Here is a 20,307-nt window from a genome sequence, read left to right as displayed (position 1 = left end):
ATGTAACCTATAAAAGCGCTCCGAAACCTATATTTTCTGAGCAGATGGACACCGTATCCCTTAAACATCGCGGAAAACATTAAAAAGTCAAAACAACTCTCGTTGTAACCCTTATTTTATGGGTTAAAACTGCGTATGGGTTGCAGTATGAGTTACCGGGTTTAGAGTGTAGACTCATTTTGCATAAAAACAAACATGTATAATTTTAAATTGTATTTTACGCACTTGAGGCAGCTTTCGGTTGCGTCAGAGAGTACTTTTTACAGCGAAAGCTGTTATGAGATCATTTCACCGGCCGTTTTTGGCGCCGTAGTTGTCCGCCGCCGCCGCCGCCGCCGCCGGTGTCCGTAACCAGTATCGCTCGAAATAAGAAAAAAAAAACGAAATAAGAAAAAAATTCCAGGATGGAACGAGGTTCGAACCCGGGCCCTCTGAGTGGGAGCCCAGTATTCAACCTCTGAGCCATGCCGGTGCTTGAAACTGCTTTGCAAAAAGGTCCTATACAGCCTTCATGTCGGGAAGGAACCACATTAGCATATGCAATACAGCGTGGTAGAAGAGTAAAATAAGCACCAAGCGTCGCACAACGCGAATTCTGTAACCAGGCGTCACACAATGCGAATTGCGCAACGAGTAGGTTGTTGAATGCTTCCAACCCATTACAAAGGTCTCTGCCATAATTCTTCATCGTCATCAGGCACAGCATCAACAAAGTGCGCATAAAGCCTTACATGCGTTTAGCAGGTACCAACGCTCTCCGTAGAATGACGAAAAATGGCACAGTGCCTGTTGCCCTACTTCTCGAAAATTACAAGGATTTATAGCGTAGTGGGTTCCTCGCAAGTGCACTTGTATTGGTTGCCAAGGAAGCCCATAAGCGCATGATCCACTTCCTCGGGGTCTCAGTAAAATTACAGTGATTTATAGCGTAGTGGGTTCCTCGCAAGTGCACTTGTATTGGTTGCCAAGGAAGCCCATAAGCGCATGATCCATTTCCTCGGGGTCTCAGTAAAATTCTTCGCCCCCCCCCCCCCCCCCCCGTCTTTCTCCCACGTCAACATATGTTATACAGCATGACGGGAGAGGGAAATAGCGACCGGGCGTCACCCAATGCAAATTACATACTGGTGGGCCGTTTAAAGATTCCAACCCATTACAAAGGGCTGAGCCATAATTCTTCATCGTCATCAGTCGTCGCGTCAACAAAGTGCACATAATGCCTTACAGACGTGTAGCTGGTGCCTCGCTTCTCCGCAGAATGACGAATTATGGCGTAGTAGGTGCTTCCCAACTTCACAAAAATTGTGATTTATGGCATAGTGGGTACCTTTCTAGTGTACTTGTATTGTAGCCCCAAGAGAGCTTAACGGGCTCTAGAAACGCCGCTCTTCCAGCTTTCGCTGTGACTGTGCTGCGGTTTCAGCGCAGGCCTGGCGTTTTTCTTGCTTTTGTTTTTTCTCACGCATTCAAAAAGGCGCCCGGTGGCACTGCTTGCGGCGCCGTCTTCGATTTCGTCTGATTCAACTCATGCGCTATGCTCATTACATTCGTGTTCAGCGAAAATAAAGTAATCCTACAGAAATCACGTGTGCTTTCGGTTTTAATTTTTACCGGCACTACAATCGCCATCGCGTCCATCAACCAGTGTTGTGGGTATGTTTCACGCCAATGGAATAAAACCGAACGCAGATCGAAAAATTCTGTTTTAAAAATTTCTACTCACATTCCAGAGAAACAGTCGCGAGGTTAGACACTTCAGACGGTACAAAACATGAAAGCGATGAAGGACTGTACACAGTCCCTTTGACACATGCTACTAAGGACTAACATACACAGACTTATCACAATATACACAATGTACATGGCGATGTATATACACAATATACATGACTTAGTGAACATGTCAGCATATATGTACAGCAGATGATGTTATGGTACATGTAATTTACATAAATGTAGAGTGTTAGCATGAAATGTGTATGCACAAGAACCCACACAACTACGAGGACATGCACACACAGAAATAATCAATACAAAGAGATTATAATGAAATCATTCCTTCAGGGTTTCTCGTTGAAAACAAATCGTCAGGCACGACGCCCACCACATCCCACTGTGCACATCCTTCAGAATCGTGACAGCCTGATTTGTTGATTTCGGGAACATAGTGCCTTTAATTATTATTTGATTTCATTTTTATTAAGATATTTCAGGAGTGTTTTGAGTGCTGCATATGACTTTTATCTGAGAATTTATAATCGTAATCGTAATCGCAATGTACACACGTATGTTCCGACTATGGTAATGGTTTTCTATATACAGTGACAGCGGACAGTGGGAGTCGACGACAAAGCTAGGTCTTAAAGGGCCCCTCACCAGGTTTGACAATTTTGAGCTAACGACTGCAATGCATACACTGGGCGTTCACGATCACGTCTGCCAAAATTTGCAACGCTACGCGCCGCCGAAATAGGTCAAATTTCAAGGTAAACGCTGCTTGCCCTTCCTCTCGCGGGCGCGCGCTTTAGAGAATGAGGGGATGACGTACATGAGAAAATGGCCCTACGTAGATGGTAGTGCTGTGACGTCGCTCCTCTACGTAGACGACTGTGCTCTGACGTCGCCAATAGTAGCACGTGACACTGAGATAATTATTTGACACGACATGTGTAGTTTGTGTAATTTGTTGCTTGAATAGAATAATAAAACTTGAGAGAATTAATGAGACACACAAAGGGAACGTGCGCGTCTTTTTCATTTTTTTTTTCGTGAATTGCAGCGAGATGCGCGGCTTATGTGCCTCCCTTTCCCATGCGTTCGTGTCCCCGCGGTTAGCGCATCGAGCAGACGCCAGCCCTGGAAACGAAAGTAATGTTCTGGCGCGTTCGAGCACTCATATGCTCATTTATTCTACCGCGTCCAAGTAAACGTTAATGCGGCACTGGCTCATGATACCGCCACTCTCGTACCCGTACAAATGTCTCAACTTTCATGCCCGTCCCGCAGAAACAGGCAGTACACCACAGAGAACGCCGACAACACGCCCACGGCCGCTACATAAAAAAAAAGGTAGCGGCCGTGCAACGCCGCTCGCGTACTCGGGCTGGCTCGGGCACGTCATGCGCACGTGACCATGCATGCGCATGACGTGTTCATGCGTATGTGTCAAGTGAAGAGGGCAGGGAAGGCATTTGGCTTGCTAAGGCTACACGGGGCGAGTGGCAAGGGTTTGAAACTCGCCCTCTCGCATCATGGTTTCGCGCCGCTACAAATTATTGTTTTTCTCAGCTCGTAATGAACCGATTTGAAAACTTCTTGCGGCATACTGCTCTTCATTCGGCACAGAACAACTTCCAGCGTCTAACTAAAATTTGCTATGTGGCCTGGTGAGGGGCCCTTTAAGGTGTTTCCCCCATAAAAAAAGCCAGATAGGTTGACCAGACACGTTAGGTACTGTACCCTGAACCAACGCGGTGGTCTAGTGGTAATGGGGCTCGACAGCTGACACGAAGGTCGCGGGATCGAATCCCGGTCGCGGCGGCCGCATTTCGATGGAAGCGAAATGCTAGAGGCCTGTGTATTTAGGTGCACGTTAAAGAACACTATATGATCAACATTTCCAGACCCCTCCACTACGGCGTCCCTCATAATAATATCGCGGCTTTGCGATGTATTACTTCCGCTATTATTATTATTAGTAGTAGTAGTAGTAGTAGTAGTAGTAGTAGTATGTTCTGTACCATGTACTTGGGGAGAGGAAGAAAGCGGTTGAAGTAAAGAAAACGAACGGGAAAGAGAGAGCAATACTGGAGCGCACGCTTTAAAGTGTTCATCAAGTCTGTATAGACAAACGGTCGCGGGGGCCTGTCGTCTTCAAATACACCATAGGAATGCTAAAAGAAGGCAGGCATGCAAACACGGTCACGAGAGAGGAGGCCAAGAGAATACAAACGCCACAACAACACCTACATACCCCAAACAGATTACAAACAGACGCAACCAGACAACACAACGTCGTGTTTTCTCTTGTCACTTCAGGACAATACGTCGTGCTGTCCTGAAGAGATCAAGACAACACACCGGCGTTTGTGTTGTCCCGATCTTTTATGTCCGTATTAGTCTGCCTACCTTCTTTTATCATGAATCCTTACCAACTATCTCAATCTTTCGTTGTACTAGCAGTGCATTTGTGGCTTATCGCGCCCACATACATGGTTCAAGAGTTTTGACTTCCGGAAAGTCTTGTGTCCTGCCTGTGTAATGGCGTCTGGAGAGCGAAGCGCGGGGTAGGTGAGAGTACACTATCTAGAGGAGCTTCGGTACGTTGTACGCTTTATCGCCATCCCCGAAACAACTGCAAGTACATTCAAGCATCGACCTCTCTAATAGCATTTTACAAAGGCGGCATGCGCACTTGAAGTGAGGAAAATAAGCGCGCTCCACCAATTTACGCGTACGCGTGTACAGGGAGTGTCCGCCATTATCGGCCCACGCGTGTGCACCCTGTATATGTGGATGTTGGCGTGCCTTCGAGCTTGTCCTTCTTCAAACAAGTGTCGAATCGAAGCGAGCGCGCGTCGTGATATTGGTGATATTGGGAAGACGCGTGATCGTCGATCCTGCGCACTGCAGCGCCAACCTGGAAGTGAGCTCTTTGCCGAAGCACATCCGCTTCCGCGGGCTCCACTTCCGCGTCAGTGGCACACGTGGGTGACGCACACGTTGCACGAGTCACGCTTTGCAAAAAGGCGTGCAAAGGCGTGCTATACGTGTCGTCAAAGTTCCGCGTATACGCTTCCGACAAGCTCTCATATTGACATTACTATGGAGAAATTTGCCGCGCTCGCTATAGCGTGTGCTTGCGTCGGGAGCGGATTACCGCGCGAGTCCGTTTGATTATCACCTGCGATTCGTGCACTGTAATCACTGGTCTTTCGGTGTCAGCTGTACGTCTTGTCCGTGAAAATTGGACGACTTGGTTCGAGCTCTTTATGACGGCAGTGCAAATTAAGGGCACGGTTTTTGTTTGTTGCTGTTTTAATAACAGCACACGTGTATGGAAGGCACCAACTCGGTGATACAGTGGCTACGGTGCTCGGCTGCTGACCCGAAGCTCGCAGGTTCGATCCCGGCCGTGGCGGTCTCATTTCGATGGAGGCGAAACGCTAGAGGCCCGTGTACTTAGATTTAGGTGCACGTTAAAGAACACCAGATGGTCAAAATTTCCGGAGCCCTCCACTACGGCGTCCCTCATAATCATATCATGGTTTTTGGACGTAAAATACCAGATATTATTATTATTATTATTATTATTATTATTATTATTATTATTATTATTATTATTATTATTATTATTATTATTATTATTATTATTATTATTATTATTATTATTATTACATGGAAGGCAGGTAACGTTCGAGCATGCTGTCCCAATATGTAGACGAAATGTTTCAGGCGACGACGTGAGATAGAAGGGCGCGGAACAAGATACTTGCTCCTGTAGCTGCGCTTTCTTCGTTCAATGGCACAGACGCCAGCGGCTTTCCGATTGCATATCTTATGCACATTGAAGCCAGTCACAAACGGCAGTAAAATGCTACAATGCCGTAATCCTAGACACCACACTGTGGGAACAGCGCAGTGACAAACTGCGGAAGAGCGCAGTGAAAACAATATTTCAAAAGGTGAAATCAGCTGCGTACAACTCCCAATCAAGAAAAACCCAACGCCCATCCGAGAAAGCTACACTTTAGCCAAAACACTTACGAAAATATTAGAACTTCACCATGTGACGTAGGATCGCATCATTTGTATGATGTAAAGCTTAAAAGGAGGCCAATTGTCACAGGACTTCATACGGTGCGTGTAATGTACGGAACAGCTGAGATGACACATAATACGTGGGTGGTCGTTGTCGGTAGAACTTAATAAAAGTTTTGACCGTGTATCCCACGAATGTTTGTTCTCGCTTTTACAAACACTTAGCTCAGATCTCGTCATTGAGACGAGGACACCCGACATACAGACGCACGAACAACGCAAAACTATACGCAGGAAGCGAAACGCTAGCGGCAGTCAGAGTTGGTCTGTCACTGACGATGTCCGCACATCATCCGCGGCACGATCACATAGCCGAGTCAACGGGCGGCGCAGCTGTCATCTTTGAGAGGACCGCTACCTCGGAGCTTTCCTCCCAACGGGTCGGCGTCCTTCGGGGCTTGGAAGGCGCTACTGGGTGCGCGACACAGTTCTATCCCGCTGACATCAACGGGCCAGCCACGCCATGATACCTGGACTTCCTTCGCCCTGCTTATAGGACAGCACGTCAAAGTACGCGCTCTTCCGTCTTGGCACAACACGGCGTTCACGCAGCGATCGAAGGAAACTCTTGCAAAAGCGAAGCAAAATTCACCGGCCGCGTGAAGGTGTCCTTTCGAGCGGTGTGTGACGGCGCATTAACGCTTGGCGAGCGAACATCGCCTGTAAGCTGGCTTGTGTCGTAATGTGTCACTCAGGCCGTTGTTCTTGGTAAAGAAACTCCACAGACCTGTCTTGATTGATTACAAGAAACAAAGCAAAGCGCGTAGTGAAAGTAATCTCTAATTGCAGGATTCGCTTAATGTATCGCAAACCTTTACTACCCCCCCCCCCCCCTAGCCCCCTTGTACTAAACATAAATAAAACCTTTCTTCTTGCTCGCAAACAGCCCTTGGGTTGTATTTAAGGTGATGGAGAAGACGAATATTCATGGGTGTCGCTGGAGCACACACTCCGACAGGTGGTCTTGTCTTCTGCAATGAAGAAACTGTTGCTGCATTGAAGAAAAGACCACTTGTTGAAGCGTTGGCTACAGCGACACCAGCCCCTGTTTGAGAATATTCGCCTCTTCAAGCCTCTGTCCTCTCCTGAACTAACTTCCGCCTCAGGTGATGGAGGAGTGTCACTACTACTGCATATTACGAAGTCATGGCTGTTTCTCAGTCCTATTCGTGAACAATCCTTGTCTCGAATGCAACACAGTGTGCAGTATCTGGTATTATTAAGATGAGCCACATCGAGCTCCAATCAGACTCAAACGGAAGTATGCTCCCAGCAAAGAGCCATCGAGGACACTTTCTAGAAACCTCACTCCTAAAGGTAGAATACTCATCACGTCATAACCACACTTGGCGAATGGGGTTAACGTGTATGCTTCCGAAGCTATAAGGTCACGAGTTCTATTATTCTGCTTCGCTTCTTTCTGACGTTCGTCAATGCATCCTGTACTCACCACACGACGCAGCCACTAGCCGTGTGCCAACGTCGCTTTCAAAGCCCGCCTTTTGCCACTTTCACTTTCTCTGGCGCGTGCGTTCACATCACGGCACGCGGAACAGCATCGAACGTCGCGAAGAGCCCGGTGCTTGGGCTATAGGCGTCCCGCTGTGCGCGTTGAAGCAATTGCGGGGCGTTACAGGTGCCGCTGCCCACCGAGTATATACTGCATACATACAGCACGCATCTCTTCGATCCGTTTCGCTCGCTCCGCGAGGCGCCCGCAAGTGCAAAATAACACAGCGGGCACGCGACACCCTCCTGATCGCGCACACCGTACGGTGCCGAATCGAGGTGACAGCCGAGTCGATCGCCCGAGACGTCGACCGATCGTTCGGCCACGCAGCGCGCTCGAGTTCGCGTGTCCAGCGCGTTCGATACGCTCTCGTCTATTTACGTCAAGTCAAGCGCGAGCAAGACGGCTGCTCACGCTTTTCGGTCGTGTGCCTGCGGTGGGTCGTATACCGTATCAACGGCGAACTAAAACGGTCTCGTAAACTCGACTACATGAGCTCTCGATAGAATGAGAAGGAGGAGAATGTTCTAGGTTGCAGGCAGATCTAGCCTTGCGAGATTTGCAGGCAGTTGCCCAGCCCTGTTTCCTTCTTTCAGGTTATGCTGAATAAACATTTTTTTTTTTAAGCGGAGCGCGGGCAGGCTACCAAGAAGACGCTCCCAGAGCGACGCAACAGTGCACATGCCGGTGGTTTATGAGCTATCCCGCGCATGGAGCTCTCGATAGGGCATCCGGTACAGTTTATTTGCATGCTGATCCAGAAACCTGAGTGTGCCTACAAAACAAGGTTTAAAGAAGCAGGGGGTCCGTGGCTTCCGGTGGCGAACTCATATACAAACGCCAGAAGCTTAGGGCAAAATAAGCATCGTTTGGTACGATCCATGCACCAGGAAACATATCTATACGCGTGGCGACCAAGGCGATGATCAAGTTCTCCGCTTTTGTATTTCCTTTAACGAAGCGAGTGATCTACTTTTCATCCACGTTTTCGTAGACAGGCGTGAGAAAGCGCATTATGAATACTTTTTTTTTTCACGGCTTCCGTCAGTGCTTCGCTAATTATATTCATCGAGTGAGAAGAAAAAAATTAATCGCACGTCGTTCCTGAACTCCTCCCACCATGATGTTCAGCCGCATAACGGACAGTAAGCGAACGTTGCACAATGTATCGAACTGGGGAAATTAGAGGAACCTAATTTGACAGCTATAGGAGACAAAAGAACTAGAGTTTATGGCCTAGGAACAAGAGATTGGGGTGTGTGGGGGGGGGGGGGGGGGGGGGGGAGGGGAGGCTGAATCAAGGTAACTTATAAGAGTAGAAGAGAGGGATACCACATGCACATTCAAGCTGCTGTCAGAGCTGAAGTTGAAGTATTGGCAGGTCTCGGTAGGAAATTAAGGATCTGCCAAGGAAGGGTGGGTTTTTAACACTTGCTGTCACTTCCATCTTTTGTTATCTGTCTAGGGCGTTACGAAACACCGATCACCCTTCTGGATTGTATTTGTTCCTTTTCTTTATTTCGCTACGAAACATTATCGCGCGCTTTCTCTCTATTGCAATGATTCAAAGAAACAAACACGTAGCACCGACGGAACAGCTCTGCTCCGTTCGTCTCTTTTTTTTTTTTTTTCATCGCTTCAAGAACACAACTTGTACGACGTCGGGCGACTCGCTTCGTCGACCACCGACGACGCAACCGCGCAATTCTGCACGAAGAAAGACACAAAACGTAATAAAAGAAACTATGCAAAATAACAAAAGCAGAGTCAAGAAAAGGCCATTACCAAGTCAAAAGGGAAAGTGAAATCAAAACCAACGATTTGAGCGGGGATATGACGAAATAAAGAAAGTAAGGCCTACCATGGTCCGCGCACAAAAAGTGACCGGTTCAGTGGATGCCGACCATCCCTCTCCCGTCTCTCTGGCCCCTCTCAGAGCACCGTTTTGTATTTCGCGTTTCTCTCCATTTCTCTGTTTGCCCTTTCTCTTTCTTCCTTTCTCTCTTTCACTTCCCGTCTTCCTCGGCATGTTCCGGCCAGCCAGAAAGTTTGGTCCGCCGCATCGAAGGAAGGAGCGTCAGCGTTTTCGTCGCTCATAACGTGCCATACCGGTCTTGCTGGGCCTCGTAGATAGGAATTCATAGGACGCGCCGGGAGTCCTCAAAGAGAGGCGTCGATTGCGGATTCTTCGTCAAGCGAGACAACGCGAGAATAACCACGTCGCGAGCAGCGTGCGTGCATGGGACCGGCCGATCACAGGAAATGAAACTTGCTGTGTATTATCGTGCGTAGTGGTGCATTTGTTCGCTTGCGCTGCGACGAGTGAATCGAAAGACTCATCACCGCGTCTTCGCAGCAAGTTCGTGCCACATCTGTAAGATATACCCTGCGAAAACACAAAAAAGAAAGGAAGTGAGCGGGCCGAAGACCTTCGTCTTTTCTGTCAGCAGGTGCGTCCGCCCCGTTCACCTTCGCGGGGGCGTGATCGGTGCCTTTTGTTCGCTGGGCGTTGGACGAAGCGGAGAAACCGACCCTGCGTTGATTACCGCACGAAACCGTGCCGTCCGTCTGCGCGCGAGAAGAATTTTATTGTTCGCTCGCTCGTGGAATCTCTCCTTGCACACTCCTGCTGAGACGGACCGGGGAATCTGCGGCTCATTTCCTTCCGCCTGATTGCATCTCCAACCCCGTTCGCGCGCTCGTTCGAAGCGTCGGTGTGTGAGTGCGCGCGCGTGCGTGCGCATACTGCACCCCTGGCATCGGTATGGATTGGTCGAACTTTCAGGTGAGTCTATCTGAATATGTGAACTTTTTTTTTATGCATCTGTGCGAGGCGTCTATTTCTGACTGCTCATTTCAACGATTCTTTGATCTTAGGTGAGTCTGCGTAGGGGTGAAAGTAATTGTAGCTATTCGTGCAAAGATTGTTTTTTTAAGTTCACAAGTCTGTCTTCGGACCGTGATGAAGACGGTATCGGAAGAAAACAGGATTACTTTAGTTGCCTCGGATTTCTTTAGAGGGTATCGAAATATCCGCTAACTGAGCTTCTGGCAATCAGTGTGTATTGTGTAGTTTGTATTCCGCCATTGTGACTAGGAAACGAACCCGCGACATTGCGGTCAGCAGCTCAACGGGCTACCGCGGCAGATAGACATGCAGAGAGATAGAGAGAAAGGCGAGAAGTTCTCACACGTTGTCAGTATAAGGATGAAAAAATGAGAGCAAAAAACAAAAAAGTAGAGAGAAGCGTTGATGAGGACGGAACAGGTGGTGAATGAACGTCAGTGCTGGGGACGCCGCAAAATATTCATGCAGAGAAGCTGTCAAAGGCAAAGTGATTAAAGAAAAACGAGTACTCGGGGTATTGTTATCGTGCGCAGCCATACGAACGATTGCAAGGGTTGTAATCATGAACACCTTGCGTTGAAAATATCTTTCGAAAATGAGCTCTGCCATTTGACAGCCGATGGACATCAGACATCATAATCACCACTGGAACTCTTCCCGTTCACTTATTGCTGTCACGAATTTTATATTATGCAATGTATTGTCGCTTTCTTTCACCCTCAAATGTAGTGAAAAATGGGTTGGGATGCGAGAGGGGGTAGAAAGGCAATCATTCTTGTGCCATCTTTCGAAGTGTTTTATTGTATTTCTGTGTTTTTTTTCTCACTTCAGCCCCGACAACATCGTTTCCTCATTCCGTCATTACTTTGTCTGATAAATCGATGGCCATTGTCACTCAGTTTCACATTCGAACACCCAAAGAAACACACAGACACGCACATATAACACGCATACGTACGTGCAAGCGCGAATGTCTCGGAACAATTGTTTAGCGTAAGACGTAAAGCTTTCACTCATCACACACAGGATGTCATACAACATCAAAACAACTTCGTGTGTAACAAATAGTTAATAATAACTGTTGGAGTTTACCGCCTCAAAACCACGATACCATTACGAGAAACGCCGTAGTGGAGTATTCCGGCAATTTCGACCACCTGGGGTTCTTTAACGTGCACCTAAATCTAAGTACACGGGCCTCAAGCACTTTCGCCACCATCGAAAATGCAGCCGTCGCGGCCGGGATTCGATCCCGCGACCTGCGGGTCAGCAGTCGAGCACAGTAACCACTAGACCACCGTGGCGGGTTCCGTGTGTAACGAATGGCTGCAGCTTTAGTAATCTGATCACACGCAATCCTCTGCAGCTTCGGGCTGTATTTCCATTAATTTAGGGACCCATTATCTTACTCAATAGAGTATATACACTTGATCCCAGTAGCTGTGCTCAAAGACGGTTTGAAGAAGTGCATTTTTTTTTCTTGTCCTCGTGTATCACCGGGCAAAATCAGAATGGCACATAACTTTAAAACGAGAACAATACGGTCCTGCAGAGAGCCGCTTCGACATGTCTAAGCTTTTTTTTTTTCTTATATGTGGGAATGGCCATCCTGAGACTTCATGATGCGCGAATGATGGGCCTCAAGAGTGTCTTCGACCTCAAGAACGTATGTGTATATAATTGGGGCTAATGTAACCACTTCGTCAACGGCGCAATCCGACTGCCCTTTATTCTCTCTCTCTCTCTCGGTTTCTCTCACCCCTCATTAAAAGGTGCGTTTAACGCTAATGTTTCTAATTTAGGTAACAGCCAAATTAGTGATAGTCTAGCAGAGCTTACTGTACAGAAGCACTTATAGGAGTCACTGTTTTTCGTTTCTCCTTCACCTTATCCACTCAATTGGATCAGCCTCGTGGTATCTGAACATTGGCGTAGACAGCAAAATTCAACCCCCCCCCCCCCCCCCCGTTCCCCGAATTTTTTTAATTTTGCATGTGTATACATACACGCGCGCATAAAAAACGCAGCACGATCGAGTATACGTAAAGGGTAATTGAGCCCCCCCCCCCCCCTCCGCCGGTAAAAATTTCGGGCCGCCGCTGTATCTGAAGAAGAACTGGGCGCGGCAGTAGCGCCTACAAATCTACAGTTCATTTAGTGCAAGCGTATACAAACAGCAAAGTAAGATATGAATGGAGGATGGCGTACAGTGTTCCCATGACGACAAAGGTGAAGAGGCAAACAATTGCTATGACGATTCTGCGCGCGAACTGTGTCATCATCGCCACATTCATACGCTAAATTACCTCCGATTTCATGCAATCGTCGCTTAATCTGCTGCTTCGTTCTGGTTAGTTTACTGGCTGTATGCCGTAAAGTGTTCGTAAATTAATGTATGTGTCTCAACCAATCCATATCTCGTAATCTGTTGACGCCTGGACTGCCACAGTTCCGTAGCGCAAAACATGTTGGGTATCGTTATCTAGCGTCACCATTTCTCGGCGCTTGCTGACTGGCAACGTAGGCGACGCGGAAATTCATGAGGCATGCAAATGTTTCGCTGATAAGAGAGCCGTTTCGTTCCAAGCCTGGCGCCTCTTCGCATCTTTCCATGCCACCAATTATCTATTCTTACATCTGCATCATTAGCTTGAACTGAGAGCCTGACGACTGTTTCGTCGCCTACTTTGCGATGCTATAGCTCAGAAAGCATGAAACGTGATGTATATTGAGGAAACTCTTCGATCGCATCTGAGTGACAATCAGTTTATATAGCACGAAAACGGATGTGCGTTTATTGCGTCGCGTGGCGGCCTACTCTATAATTGTTTTTTTTTTATTCTATTTAACGTCACTCTCTCTTCGTTTACTGTAGACGGTGGCGGTGCTGATTTATGGGAACTCGATTTGAACAACATATGTGTTTTGTCATTCGGGAAAACTAAAATGCATAGAAAAAAAGCTAAATGCTACTGACGTTGGTAAAACAATGCCCTCCTTCTGTTTCCTAGAATAGTGCGTGTAAGGAAGGCACTCCAGTTTCCGTTATCAACATTTGGTACGCGCAGACCACAATATTATTTGCATATCAAACAATGGTTACAGAGCCGGAAAGGTCCTACGGAAAACCGCTTCTGAATGTAGCTAAAAAGTGTGTTGTTCGAACTTAATTCAATCGATTGATTTTTTTTTTCATTTTTGTCCGTTCATATACTTTATAAAACATTCATTACAACCTAGCGGCAAAGTATTCTTGCTGCCACCAATATAAACCAACTCGGAACAATACGCAGCGAAGGTGTTTTTTCGTCCAGAATAATCCATTTCCATTTATGTCTTAAATACTACACTACGCGCGTAAAGACACACTTTCCCTACGGTTTTGTCTTTATTTTTTGTTGGCTTCTGTAGGTTACGTCCAACAAATAAACGAGGCCTCCGAACCGTTCCCTTGCTTTCATTAGTGTGTCATGTCATTCTTCTATAAATCGTGTCACCTATAATAGCGTGCTAAGCGATTATTATCAGGCAAACATGCAGAGCACCCGTTAAGGAATTTCTGTATTTCTCTCTATCTCTCTCCCTATCTCACTCGCTGTCTCTCTGTTTTCACTGAGATGCTATACAGTAAAGCAAGGCACGCCAGCCGACAATATACATCGAATTTTATTGCGGCGCGTTCTTTGTCATTTGCGTTTTGAAAAACAGGGCGCAGCCGTAGGCAAAGATGATAGCTGTTCCCTTTTCACTCCCGTGACTGGCTTGTTCAAGGAAAGACGTTGTCAGACTGACCGCAGCACGCAAAAGCAGCGCCAAATAATGGAAGATGCTTAGCGCCGATTCCTGCTGCCTTGCATGCGTAATCATGCGAATGGCAGTTAAACTTTGCAACCGCTTTACTCCGAGCACGGGCACGCTAGGTGAATTATGTGACGTAGAACTGTGCAGAAATACGCCTGCCCCTAACTTTTCAATGCAAACATGACCGCTTGCTGCACTCACTAAAAAGTTTATTATTGAATTTTAGTTCATTGGAAGGCTTACAGCGGGCACGGTTGAAAAACTGCTCAACGAAGCGTTAAACCATATTTACAGAATATGAGCATAATTGCATGCTATGAATTCAGCTTTCATGGCGATGTACCCATTGGCAAGAAAGCGCGCTTTATCTCTATACCGAATTATATAGTCCTGTAAGGAGCCAAGAATACAGCGCAAAAATCTTCAACGTTAAAGGCCGTTGTAGACACACATCTTAAGTCTTTTTTCTTGCCTTGCGCAGAAACCATCGATTTTCCTCTCTTACGTGAACTTTATAGGCGGCGTTTCTCAACGTTTATTGATCTCCAAGAGAAATTCGCGCTACATTTACCCGGAACAACCGCAAACTTCTCTGACAGAGCGGCACGTACGACTATATATGTTAGAGCGCAGCAAGTGAAGGTCTCGAAATCTCGTTAGCGCGAAATACGGGCTTCCAAATTGACGACCGACGTCCCCAACGGTCACTGCGAAGTCAAGGTCTCGCAATCTCGTTTAACCCACGGAGCACGACTGACTTCGAAGAACCGAAGCGATGTCCGTGCGAACTAGCTGTCCTCCTGAATGCCAGTTCTTTCGCTGCAAAGCTATAGCGTTTAAAGCGTTGAGCGCAGGCAACCTATTGGGCAAGAGAGACGGCTCGCACCTAATGGCCAGCCTCTCTACACAACGGCTTCTTTTCATCCCGCTAAGTTATTGCAGCTAAGCGTTCAACGTGTCTCTTGTGTGCACATTGCGCACGCGCGACCACCTGCGTAGCTGTCCGCTTAGAAAACAGGTTGTCCACGTCACTTGAGACTGGGCGGCGCGTTGCTTTTGTTTCACCGATGCGCCGTTTCCAAGACGACGACTCAAGTGTCTCTAGGCTGCTTCTGATGTACTGAAGAATGGGGTAACGCGGTGCCACTCACATGTGTGCGTGTCTACAAGCGAGAGTGAATGTCTGCTGACGAGGCGAACACCTTATCGCAACGAGTATAACTGTCGATATCAACACTCTCTTCATGGTTAACGAACAAAACATTCTCCGATCAGCTACTGTCGTCTATATGTGAGGGAATGCACTGACGACATCGAGACGGTCATGTTGTGGTATATATAGTCAGCATGGTAAGGAACTGTGCGTTATTGTATTCACTGATCTCCGGTAGAGCAGGAGAAATAATGCGGGATAATCGCATTGGAGAATGCTGAGACGCCAGCGTTTCCGCTGAGCCGATCACTGAGATCGTAGCAGGCCCCCTGGGCCAATGAGAGCTGGCAAGGCTACCAATTTCAGAATGTTAGGAATAGCACTTTATAAGATGGCAGTCGTGAGCATTAGCCTGTCCGGTATTGCGCTATAACAACGGTTTGATTAGGCAATCCCGGATTACAGGACACTGGTAGTGAATCCTCGTGACGCTTTCATTAGCCACAGTCCGCTTCATGTAGCCACACAGTTATAAACATGTTTTTCTGCTCTCTCTCTCTCTCTCTCTCTCTCTCTCTCTCTCTCTCTCTCTCTCTCTGTGTGTGTGTGTGTGTGTGTGTGTGTGTGTGTGTGTGTGTGTGTGTGTGTGTTCTTAGCGCAAAAAAAGATATTTATAAGGCCAACATGTGCACCATCACGCCGCCGCCTAAAATTTACACCAGCAACAAAATAGCGTACTTCTATTTACTGCAGTAGCTGCCTTCGTCTGATTGACCATTGCGCCACCAGATGACGCCACTAACACGGCCGCTCACGTTTAGAGTAAACCGGTAACTGTCATAACGCCGTGAAATAAATCGCGGATAAACAAAAGCTCTCTGACATGACGTTGCCTGAGTACCATTGCAAATGCGGCTGTTTCGTGCACCGCCCTGTTGTCAAGGGCACCGCTGTCGCGTCTCGCGCGCATTACTAAAAACGAAGCCGCGAATATATATATATATATATATATATATATATATATATATATATATATATATATATATATATATATATATATATATATATATATATATATATAGCGACAAACGAATTGAGCCATCGAGCAAGGACGACGACACATGGTACGAATAATGACCACAGCGACTGCAACGGGTCGTTCGAACCATTTCCGCACCCACTCTGCTCCACTCCTCCTTCCTTCGGTGCAAGCACTCGGTCTGTCAAGATGTCGAGCGACAGCCGTGGTATACGTATACAAGAGCGAGGGCTGCAACGGGCCTCCTTCGACGTTGACATTGGCTGAAAGGTGCAATTTGCACAATAACCTTGCGACGTGCCGCTGCTTAGTCACGTGGAGCACAAACGCGCGGTGCGATTGTATAGCGATTGCGAAGCGGCGATCGTTTGTTTGGCGCGCTTTTCCGCTAAAACCGTTTCCCGCTGGTCCCCCTTATGTGGAGCTGGCGAAAGGAAAGTGGTTTAGGCTAAGAGCTAATGCGTCTAGAGTGGAGTGTCGTTGCGTTACGGTGCGGAATGTGAGGCCATGTATAGTCTGAGGCTTTCACGGTGTTCGCGACCCCCTGGGAAATCACTGTTGTGACTGGGTGACAAGCTGGCTCACTGGACGAAGGGTTTATACTTATCACCATGATCCCGCCCCTTGGAAGCGTGTTCGTGGTTAAATGAGCCTCTACATAAACGGTTTTGTCACGTAGTCGCACCTGCGTCTGACCTCCATCATGAGGAGGAGGAGGAATGGACGTTTATTGTTCCAAACCGTATCGCGGTAGTCCCGCTTTTACCCTAGGTGGGAGATCTCCTCATTCCGGGAACCCTCTGAATAAATAGGTAAATAAATAAATAAAAACTCAGAGGGTCCCTTATGCATTCACCTAAGACGACTCGAAGGCGACAGCCGTCTTCTTTTTCTTCCCAGTCGATGTACTTAAAGCCCCTAGATGTACCGATCCCGCCCCGCCGCCCTCCGAAAGCTTTCTGTACCTCACTTGGTTTTGTACTGCCTCCAAGATCGGAGGCACCTCACCTGGTTTTGCATTACCTCCGTGATCGGTCCACCTTTGACGAAGCTACGATCAACGTTACTAGAACAAACTAAGTTTCAAAGCTCCGTATCTCCGCCAGCGGAGGAGGGTGGTCCGAACGGCGGTCGCGAGAACTAGCGGCGCTGCAGTTCCGTCTTGCGCCACTATCGGCCTGTCGTCTGCTGCCACGGCATAACGCTGCGGTCCGCCGCGCAGTTGCTCGCCGCAACTGCGCGGCAACTTTCTTATTGTACTATTTAGGTGGATACTTAGGTGGATATGCATAAGGTCGTCTGTATGCATTGGCCCGCGTGCGTTGTTCATTGATTGGCTAAGAATCGATGTTCGGTCTATATTGCCACGCCCACTTCTTGTTTTATTTTGATGTATTCGGGTTTGACCAGCAAGGACGGTTATCAACGCTCGACGCTGTCCGCGAAGCAGTGTTCCAGAAGCTTCGCGATTGTAGTAGATCGTTTTGGTAAAATTGCGCGCTGCACGCGAATGTTCCAGCTTTGTCGAGAGATAACGCCGCCACCAGCGATATCGCTGGAAAGTTCGATAGCGCCTGTATAAAAGCCGACGCGCTTGACCGCTTGTCAGTTGATCGACGGTCGACGCTGTGTTCGCCGCTATCAGTGTATTGCTTTAGTTTGACTTTCAGTTTCCCGACCACAAGTTCGGCCAAATAAAGAGTTTCATCTCGGACCTGCTGACTGCTGCCTTCGTCGACGTCACGACCCTGTGACAATATTTGAGCTGTCTACATTGCGCTTAACTTCGAAGCATAGGAATTTTTAAGCGAATGAGGGTTTTCAGCGTAACTTTTATAACTACCACCACAATTTTAGCCGCTGCCGTCTTATCTAGACCAAGAACAACCCAACACATATGTAAAAGCATTTATAGTGCACAAAGAAGCGTACTTACTCGAGATACAAAAACGTTCCAGGAAAACAGTACTCCTGTTTCTATAATTTATTGAAAAAACTTTCTCGAAAAACATCACCAATGCTTTCCAATGTTTACAAGACACGTTTTCGCGACGGTTAAAGGGATACTGACCCAAAATCGGAAAATTTTACGAGAACTCGGTAAATGAAATCTCAGTGTGCGATTACATCGAATAGATGTCGTCTCTGAGCAGTTTTTTCAGCGGATAGTTGTATTTTCGGTGTCTCATCTTTCTACGTCGCATCCTTCTACGGTGCCTTAAACAATTCGAGCAGAGCGGCCGTGATGTGAGCACCGAGCAGTTATTCGCGCGTACTCTGTCACTAGAAGAGTCGTCAGTATTCAACTTCAGTTTTTCAACTTCACCGAGCAGATGTTCCATGCCCGCAGCACTTCTTACACTGTACGACAGCCGTTTGCGTTTCGTGGTGTAGCCGTTCACTACGCAGTTAAACTGCTCGCCAATTACAATTATCTTTTGCACAAGTAAGTCTCCGTTCCCGAAGCAAAGTGTGGGATTGGGCTAGTTGGTATTCCATTATTAAACTGCTCAGCGCAAAAAATTTGACACGCACATAGAAAAGACGAGGACCAGCGCTGGTCATCGTCTTTTCTATGTGTGCCGTGTCAAATTTTTGCGCTGAGCAGCCCGTTCACGAGCCGGCAAGTGTAAAATATTCCGCACATCTTGCTCAATACCTCGTCGTAAAATCTCTCGAAAATCCACTACTTTGAAGGCATGGCGACAGCTGACAACTGATCGAATGTCAGTGTGATGCAACTGTCTCGGTAGCGTATATAGGTAATCGCCTGCCTTTCATTTTGCTGTTCTATTTCTGGCGGCTCCTCCAAACTGGGCACTGGGCTTTCGCGGGACACCGTGCGTTTTGGGGGGGATTTGCGCCTAAACCCCGAACATTTTGGCTTTGAAATGTGGGGTGGAAGGGCTGGGAACAAGCGCGGCACGGCACCTGGCGCCAGTTCCCACTTTCCACGTGGGATCAAAACTTCTTGTCCCGCAACGACACGACGATAGTGCTTTACAATGTCGTCACTCTCAAAATGAACGTCACAGACTTTGCATTTCGCAGTAAGCTTTCCATCTTTGCGATGCAAAGCTTGAATGGCATAGGGTCTTTTGGAGGTCCGAAGAAGTGTCGTGAAGCGGAGTCGTCGTTGCGGTAGCCGCTCTTGCAGCCCGGCGCAAAGCAAGTCGGCATACCGCACTGTGAATCTGTTCGCCCTCGTTACGCTTCGTACATCGTGCACGTGTCTTCGTGCAAGACGCTAAGCCTGGTCAAGAACAGTCGCAAAACTGACGAGCTAACAAAGCGCAGACGACGCTGTAACCCACGTGCGCTCGTACATCGGCGGCGCCGATCACAAGCGCCAGCCGCGGGAGCTAGACGTGACTCCAGCGCCACTAGTTCTCACGACCGCCACGCGGACCGCCTCTCCGGTGGAGCTTTTAAACTGAGTTTGTTCTAGTAACGTTGGCTACGATGTCATGCGATGACGTCATCATCTGGCGGTTACGTTACGCGACGTCACAGTGACGTCATGTCGGTGTCATAAGGACGTCACATATTTTGACGATCTGTGACGTCATGATAACGCCATATGTTGACGTCATCACGTGATGATGATTTCTTGCATCACTCGTGTTGTCCCCGACACCGCGGGACGCCGACGCCGACGGTCAATTTTCGCGTGTGATGAGTAGAGGCCGGATGTTTAGGCACTAAAAATGCTCGTTTTAGGCGCCAAAAATAGGCAGGTAAAACAACGTTTTAGGCCTCCGATGTCGTAAATATAGGCACAATAAGTGTTTACATAAATGCAAATAACTTCAAAGGAAGACGTGCGCGACTTCTATATACGACAGGAAAACAAAAAAAAATGTTATTGCTTAAATGGACACTAAAGAGAAACAATGAATCGGTTTAGATCGATAAACTGTGCTGTGAGAACTCTAATGTCGTTTATTTCGCCATCGTAGAGAGAATAGAGAAGAAAGTAGAGCTCGTAATAGAGAATAAAATCAAGTTCAAAGTCTCATTTTTTAATTTCGCGCCGAAATCTCCCCGCATGACGTCACGAATTTCAAAGTGTATGTATCGTATTTTGGCGCCATTGGCTCAACAAAGTTACCTCAAACTTGGTATGTTAAGTCTAT

At 47.5% G+C, this 20,307-nt stretch overlaps 1 protein-coding gene across 1 annotated transcript in view; it reads left to right on the top strand.

The window, feature by feature from the left end:
* Positions 1-9,789: 9,789 nt before the first annotated feature.
* The window catches only part of LOC119396267 (uncharacterized), a 30,846-nt gene continuing 20,328 nt past the window's right edge, over positions 9,790-20,307 (top strand). The window contains exon 1 of the mRNA XM_037663404.2: positions 9,790-10,115. Coding sequence (XP_037519332.1) covers positions 10,095-10,115 — 21 coding nt within the window. The 5' untranslated portion in view covers positions 9,790-10,094. The remainder of the gene's footprint in view (positions 10,116-20,307) is intronic.

Source organism: Rhipicephalus sanguineus, chromosome 6 (genome assembly GCF_013339695.2).
Source record: "Rhipicephalus sanguineus isolate Rsan-2018 chromosome 6, BIME_Rsan_1.4, whole genome shotgun sequence".
Lineage (NCBI taxonomy): Eukaryota > Metazoa > Arthropoda > Arachnida > Ixodida > Ixodidae > Rhipicephalus > Rhipicephalus sanguineus.
The sequence above is the reverse complement of the archived record's forward strand: the minus strand, read 5'-3'. Positions and strand labels throughout refer to the sequence as shown.